We start from the raw sequence: 8,248 nt of genomic DNA, 5'->3' as shown, positions 1-8,248 counted from the left end.
CTGCGCCCCCGCGCCCCCCCCCGGCGCCGGCTACAGCTGCCGCTGCCCCCCCGGCTTCCACGGCTCCAACTGCGAGCGCCGGGCCGACCGCTGCGCCCACAGCCTCTGCCAGAACGGTGAGGGGGGGGGGGGGGACCCCCGCTGGGACCCCCCCGCTGGGACCCCTCTGTGTGTCCCCCCCCCATGTCCCCCTCTCCCCCCCCCCCCGTGCCCCTCTCTCGCCCCCCAAGCCCCCTCGCTGCCCCCCAGGTCCCCCCCCAAGCCCCCTCCCTGCCCCCCAGGTCCCCCCCCATGCCCCCTCTCTGTCCCCCAAGCCCCCTTTCTCCCCCCCCATGGCCCCCTTCCCCCCCCCCCAGCCTCCTCTCTGCCCCCCAGACCCCCTCTACCCCCCCCAGACCCCCTCTACCCCCCCCCCCCAGACCCCCTTTCTCCCCCCCACGTCCCCCTTTTCCCCCCTCCAAGCCTCCTTTCTGCCCCCCCCAGACCCCCTGTATCCCCCCCCAGGCCCCCTTTCTCCCCCCCCAGCCTCCTCTCTGCCCCGCAGACCCCCTCTACCCCCCCCCCAGACCCCCTCTACCCCCCCCCCCAGACCCCCTTTCTCCCCCCCCAGACCCCCCCTACCCCCCCCCAGACCCCCTTTCTCCCCCCCACGTCCCCCTTTTCCCCCCTCCAAGCCTCCTTTCTGCCCCCCCAGACCCCCTCTATCCCCCCCCAGGCCCCCTTTCTCCCCCCCCATCCCCCTTTCCCCCCCCCCCCCAGCCTCCTTTCTGCCCCCCCCAGACCCCCCTCTCTCCCCCCCCAGGCCCCCTTTCCCCCCCCCCAGACCCCCTTTCTCCCCCCCACGTCCCCCTTTTCCCCCTCCAAGCCTCCTTTCTGCCCCCCCAGACCCCCTCTATCCCCCCCCAGGCCCCCTTTCTCCCCCCCCATCCCCCTTTCCCCCCCCCCCCCAGCCTCCTTTCTGCCCCCCCCAGACCCCCCTCTCTCCCCCCCCAGGCCCCCTTTCCCCCCCCCAGACCCCCTTTCTCCCCCCCACGTCCCCCTTTTCCCCCTCCAAGCCTCCTTTCTGCCCCCCCAGACCCCCTCTATCCCCCCCCAGGCCCCCTTTCTCCCCCCCCATCCCCCTTTCCCCCCCCCCAGCCTCCTTTCTGCCCCCCCCAGACCCCCCTCTCTCCCCCCCCAGGCCCCCTTTCCCCCCCCCAGACCCCCTTTCTCCCCCCCCACGTCCCCCTTTTCCCCCCTCCAAGCCTCCTTTCTGCCCCCCCAGACCCCCTCTATCCCCCCCCAGGCCCCCTTTCTCCCCCCCATCCCCCTTTCCCCCCCCCCCCCAGCCTCCTTTCTGCCCCCCCAGACCCCCTCTCTCCCCCCCCAGGCCCCCTCTACCCCCCCCAGACCCCCTTTCTCCCCCCCACGTCCCCCTTTTCCCCCTCCAAGCCTCCTTTCTGCCCCCCCCAGACCCCCTCTCCCCCCCCCCCAGGCCCCCTTTCCCCCCCCCAGGCCCCCTTTCCCCCCTCCAAGCCTCCTTTCTGCCCCCCCAGACCCCCTGTATCCCCCCAATCCCCCCCCCCCCCCCCAATGCCATCCCCAACCCCCATCTCTTTCCCCCCCCCACCACCCACGCAGGCGGGCACTGCCTGGACCTGGGGGGCCGCGGCGTGCTCTGCAGGTGCCGCCCGGGCTTCTCGGGCCCCCGCTGCGAGCACAACGTGGACGACTGCAGCCCCAACCCCTGCGCCAACGGCGGCACCTGCGTGGACGGCGCCAACGCCTTCACCTGCTCCTGCACCCTGGGCTACGCCGGCGCCCGCTGCCGCCTGCGCGCCGACGCCTGCGCCTCGGGCCCCTGCCTGCACGGTGCCACCTGCTACACCCACTTCTCCGGCCACGTCTGCGCCTGCCCCCCCGGCTTCATGGGCCCCCGCTGCGAGGAAGAGGTCGGGGGACCCCCGGCCGCCCCTCGCCGCCGGCCCCCGGCGCCCTTGGCCGTCGCCTGCGCCCTCCCCGTCGCCCTCCTGGGGCCCGGGCTCGGCTTGGCGCTGGCGGCTCGCGGGTGGCGGCGGCGGGCGGTGGGGGGGGAGAGGTGAGAGTGGGGGGGGGGTCCCGGGGGGACAAGGGGGGGACAAGGGGGGGACAAGCGGCTGATGTGGTTTTTTTCTACCAGCAGCCGAACGCTGGAGCCGGGGGGGGGCCCTGGGGTGAGCCCCCCAGGGACAGAGCAGCCTCTGCCACCCCGAGCCTCGGCCACCCAGGTGAGGACGAGGCCCCTGCGCTCGGAGCTCAGCTGCCCCTTCGTCTTCGTCCTCTTCCTCTTCTTTAACCCTCCCGGCACCTTCCAGGTCTGAGGCAGCGGTGACGGACCCCACGAGACACCAGAGAGGGCTTGGGAGAAGGCAGGGAGGGGTTTTTTCGCTGATACCGGGACGTTTGTGCCCAATATTGGGACATTTGAGCCCCCGATGTTGTGACGTTTGTGTCCCAATACCGAGAGTTTGTGCCCCGATACCGGGACCTTTGTGTCCCGATACTGGGACATTTTGTGCCCCAATACCGGGACGTTTGAGCCCCAGTGCCATAACGTTTGTGTCTCAACATTGGGACATTTGTGCCCTGATATCGGGATGTTTGTGCCCTGATACCAAGAGTTTGTGCCCCAATGTCGGGACATTTTTGTCCCGATACCGAGAGTTTGTGCCCCAATATCGTGATGTTTGTGCCCCGATACAAGGGCGCTTGTGTTCCAATATTGGGACATTTGAGCCCCGAGACCGTAACATTTGAGGCCCGATACCAGAACATTTGTGCCCTGATATTGGGACGTTTGCGTCCCGATACTGAGAGTTTGTGCCCCGATATTGGGACATTTCTGCCCCAATAAAGTCCTTCGAGAGGCTGTTGCTGTCGGGATTGCAGCGGTGTTGGTGCTCTCTTTTTCCCTCGCAGAGCTGCGTGTGCTCGAGGAGGGGGCACACACTGGGGACAGGAGCCATGGGCTGGGGCTGAACGAGTCCCATGTGGGGCTGATGAAGGTTGTGCAAAAAATCCCGATAATTTTTCCAGACGGGGCAATCCGTGAAGCTATATTCCCTATTTCTGATGCTGATTCCTCCCGATTTCTCCCCCGTTTCCTCGCTGGCCAAGTACTACAGGTTCACAACCTACTCAACGCCCTTTTTGACATCCTACACGTACAATTTTATTTGACCAACCGTTTAATTTCTCCTTTTTTTTTTTTTTTCCCCCTTCTCTCATGCCTAGAGGGCCCGTGATTTTTGGTTTTATTGATTTTGCCCTGTTTTTCTGAGCCATCCTCCTTATTTCGGGACCGTGGGACCTTCCCCCCGTCTGCTTCACATCCTGCTGCGCCACAAGTCCTGCCGGAGCGATCCCTTTTGAACACAAAACCACCTTCCGTTGCGGAAACACCGCTCCGTTTCTCACACTTGCCACCCCGCTGATGCCTTTGTCACCCCCTCGATAGCCCCCCCTTGTCCCGTTAGATGTCCCAGGGAGGGGGGCAATTCGCACCTCTGCCCCCCTGCTGCACATCAAAACCCCACCAACACCTCCCAGCCAGCCCCCCCCCAAAAAAAAAAGAACATTAAAAAAGGGCTTTTTGGCGAGAAAAACACCAGTGGGAAAGGGGGGGGCGGGGGCGAGCGATACCACCCTGCTGGGAGGGATGCAAAGCCCCACCGGAGCCCACAAAATGGGGGGAAAACAGCAGGAAAAGGGGACGGAGGGGGCATAAAGGGTGCTGAGCGCCTAAGGGTGGGATCTTGGCTCCGGGGAGGGACGAAGGGGGGGGAAGGGGGGGGAGGAGGACCGGGGGGATAGGTCCAGTACCCCCCCTTCAGTCCCAGTACCTCCTCCGTAGCAGTAGCGCACCCCGCTCAGTCCCAGTACCCCACCCACTGACCCAGTAGCACCCCCCTTAATCCCAGTAACACCCCCCCTGTCCCAGTACACCCCCTCCACACCAGTACCCCCCTCTCCTCAGTCCCAGTACTCCTTTGGTTCCAGTACGCACCCCTCAGTCCCAGTATCCCTCCCCCATCCCAGTTGCATCCCCCCCTCAGTCCCAGTACCCCCCCCCCCCCATCACAGTACCTGCCCCCCAGGTCCCAGTACCCCCTCTCCTCAGTCCCACTATCACTCCCCCATCCCAGTAGCGCCACTTTCTCCCATCAAAAAAACGCTCCCAAGGGAAGCCTTTGGGTAGACCTGAACTCCCTGGGGGAGCCTTTACGCAACCCCACACTCAACAGGACTCTGCGTCTTCACTCTTTCCTAACAACCCTAAACATAACCCTAACCGCAACAAGAAGCTGAACCCGAGTTAGACCCGAAAAAACACGTACGGTGCCACTTTCTGCCATCAAAAAGTGCTCTCAGCGGAAGCCTTTGGGTACACCTGAACTCCCTGGGGGAGCCTTTACGCAACCCCACACTCAACAGGACTCTGCGTCTTCACTCTTTCCTAACAACCCTAAACATAACCCTAACCGCAACAAGAAGCTGAACCCGAGTTAGACCCGAAAAAACACGTACGGTGCCACTTTCTGCCATCAAAAAGTGCTCTCAGCGGAAGCCTTTGGGTACACCTGAACTCCCTGGGGGAGCCTTTACGCAACCCCACACTCAACAGGACTCTGCGTCTTCACTCTTTCCTAACAACCCTAAACATAACCCTAACCGCAACAAGAAGCTGAACCCGAGTTAGACCCGAAAAAACACGTACGGTGCCACTTTCTGCCATCCAAAAGTGCTCTCAGCGGAAGCCTTTGGGTACACCTGAACTCCCTGGGGGAGCCTTTACGCAACCGCACACTCAACAGGACTCTGCGTCTTCACTCTTTCCTAACAACCCTAAACATAACCCTAACCGCAACAAGAAGCTGAACCCGAGTTAGACCCGAAAAAACACGTACGGTGCCACTTTCTGCCATCAAAAAGTGCTCTCAGCGGAAGCCTTTGGGTACACCTGAACTCCCTGGGGGAGCCTTTACGCAACCCCACACTCAACAGGACTCTGCGCCTTCTCTCCATCCGAACTGGAACTGCCCTGCTTGGCACATGCCCACGCTCTACCTGACAGACCCCCCCCCCCACACACACCCCCTCTCTCAGCCTGACCGTGACCAATCCTGAAAAGCCCCATCTGCTGCAACGACTTAAAAGCACCTACCCTCGCCCTGTGTGTCCATTCACAACCCCAACCCAAACGTAGCATTTGCCCCCCCCCCCAAACTTAGCTTGGGAACACCGGGAGGCAGGTTCCATCCTCAGCAAGGAACACAACGGCTAGCCAGGACGTCGCTCCAGGCATGAGGCTCCACTTTATGTGCAGAAATAAAGTGCCATCAGGCACCGGCACGCCAACCAAACTTCCTCCAACGCAACACCCTCAGAAGCAGAACAGTAGTCAACTGACCTGCTCTGCTACTGAAATCAGACAGACAACCGCTGGACAACTCCCCGCTTCCCCCTGCCAACCACCCCCCAACACACAGTATTTGCCCCTTGATCTAATTCTCAGGGGTCAGAATCCATCCTCAGTGTGGACCACGGAGGCCAACTAGGATGTTGACAGATTCTTCTTCATCCCCTGAAAACAGGAGTCACCCAGAGGTGGACCGATAGGCTACCAAACCAAAAACCATGCCCATTTTCCACCTTTTCTCCACTCACCTTCCCGATCAAGGTTTAGCGCGTCCATTCGCCGTGCCGAGCCAAGGTCACGTGTCTTAGACCAAGGAGAAAGAACAGACAAAGGTGACAATCCACAAAACAGTCTATACCCACTCCTCTTCTTTCCTCCCCTACCCCAAGAAGCCCCAGACCCACGTCCCCCAACCCAGTACCACCGCTTCGCTCACCTAACGTCCCAAAGAGATGCGTCACGCTCCCTGCTCCTCTTGCACGCCGAGCATCTCCAGCATTCCAGGAACTGGACCCGCTGACATCTGGTGTGACACAGGAACGTGGCAGGAGATGCACGCTGCCGTCATAAGGTGCTTGCCAAGCCTGCCAGCCAGGCAAAACAGACTAACAAAACCAACTGACCAACTCATGGCCCACGCTGCCATCCACTCGTCCTCATGCCTTGTTCAAATTTCCAGCTTAGTCCGTGCCCATGACCTGGGCTACAAGAAACAAAGAGAGAAGGTCATGTCCGTGATGGACACGCAAAGAGTACAGCTTCTTGCAGAGGTCTCAAGCACAGAGACCAGAGCCAGAAGAAAAACCCTCAGGTCCACAAATGCCAAAAGGCCAGGAATGCACAGCAGCCCCGGCAGGGCTAATCACAGACTTACCCTTTATAGCTGAAAAAGGTGACCCTGCTCAGTCTCTTGGTAATACTGTGCCGATGCGGTCAAGCCCCTTGTGGTGTGTACTGAAGCTCTTTGTGAGTCCTCTGGAGAGGTACGCAAAAGGCTCGATATATCTAGAGATTAAAACAACCCAGAACCAGAAGCGTACCACACCGCATCCCAAAAACAAGTTAGCCGGCAACCTCTGCCAAATATCCCTCTATTACGTGAATTCCAAGCACTTCAAATCTAGAAGGCTGCAAGGTCTAAAGACTCTATAGCCAGCAAAACAGCACGAAAAAGCTCCAAAAATATAACAAACTGTCCCTAACCCTGAAAAACACTACACCTTAGGTGCCTACGTGCCTACAGCTACTGTTTTCAGATACATGCTGGCACAGGGAACTTGGATGATACATTTCCCAAAAACCCTGCTCCATCAGTTTACCACCAAGGTTGTAACTTTGATAGTATTTGACATACAGGTGAAGACATGAGGACACGTTCACAGTAAGCCCTGTAGTTCTGGAAAAATCACAAGGGACCTAGAACCACAAAGCAGACACACAAGGTAACATCGTCATCCTGTCCGTAAACATGCTATAAGAATTACTCACCTGAGGAAGAGCTGCATGCAGTAAAGGCACCTACTACTATGTAGATTGCTTTACTCTAAAAGCTCCTACTAGCTGTTACCTCAAAAAGATGTACTTACCTCTCTCAACTTGGAAACGCATCAGCCCATAGACTCCGACCCACCTAAAGAACCCGGCCACCGACTAAAGGAAAAGCAAAGCGCTTACCCAAAGAGCAGCTCAGGCAGAACGAGCGCCCTGATGGGATGCCTGGGGCTCGTACACCACCAGGCCCTGCCTAGCACCCCACTCCAGCCACCTGGGAAAGGGGAAGGGCAAAGCACGAGAAGGAAGAAGCAGAGCAGAAGGAGCAGCAGCTGTTTTTTGTTTGTTTGTTTGTTTCGTTGTTTTGGTTTGGTTTTGTTCTTAAATCTCGTTTAGCTCAACAGAATGCAGAGTGCAGACAAGAAAACTGGGCTGATCCTAGAAGCAACAATTCCCGTGCTTTTCCTTCAGCACTGAATATTGAAAGGACAATATGGCCAAGCAAGTAACTATTCAAACTATTTCAACTAGACTTAGCTCAAACCTTTCTTTACATACTGTTCTGGTTTAACCCGGCGGGCAGCTAAACATTATTATTAAGACAGGAAAAAGAAAAATCTATAATATATAAATATCATAACATTATAATTATGTATAATTATATATACAATATGTATTATATATACAATATATAAAATATATCGTATATATTATATATTATATATAATTATATATGAATAATAATAAAATATAATAATAATAATGATAATAGTACTACTACTAATAATGTGTACGAAACAAGTGATGCACAGTGCAATTGCCCACCACCCGCTGACCGATGCCCAGCCTATCCCCGAGCAGCCGGCCCCCCACCCCGGCCAGCCACCCCCATATATTGTTTAGCATGACGCCAGATGGTATGGAATACCCCTTTGGCCAGTTTGGGTCAGCTGTCCTGGCTCTGTCCCCTCCCAGCTCCTGCTGCACCCCCAGCCTGCTCGCTGGCAGGACAGAGCGAGAAGCCGAAAAGGCCTTGGCCTGGTGTAAGCACTGCTCTGCAACAATTACAACATCAGCATGTTACCAGGGCTCTTCTCAGCCTAATCCGAAACATAGCACCCTACCAGCTACTGTGAGGAAAATTAACTGTGTCCTAACTGGAACCAGGACAACATAGGCAAAAATAATCTGAGAGGCCACAGCCCCATGGGACGTGGTGATCGGCGGCCATCTTGGCCATGGCAATCAGGAAGCCGTTGAGTTTAAAATCTTTGGTGACAGGAGGAAAACTGCCACAAAACCTGCTTTTGGCAGGGGGGT

At 58.1% G+C, this 8,248-nt stretch overlaps 1 protein-coding gene across 1 annotated transcript; it reads left to right on the top strand.

Moving 5' to 3' along the window:
• Positions 1-4: 4 nt before the first annotated feature.
• Positions 5-3,541, top strand: LOC308186602 (uncharacterized protein; the record flags this gene model as incomplete). The annotated part of the gene is made up of 3 exons (XM_080608733.1): positions 5-116; positions 1,621-2,077; positions 2,159-3,541. Coding segments are annotated over 3 exons (750 nt in total), but the record flags the coding sequence as incomplete, so codon positions are not given.
• Positions 3,542-8,248: the final 4,707 nt, after the last annotated feature.

This window comes from Anser brachyrhynchus, assembly GCF_964034855.1.
Source record: "Anser brachyrhynchus genome assembly, contig: SCAFFOLD_144, whole genome shotgun sequence".
Lineage (NCBI taxonomy): Eukaryota > Metazoa > Chordata > Aves > Anseriformes > Anatidae > Anser > Anser brachyrhynchus.
This window is presented reverse-complemented; position numbering and strand designations above follow the sequence as displayed.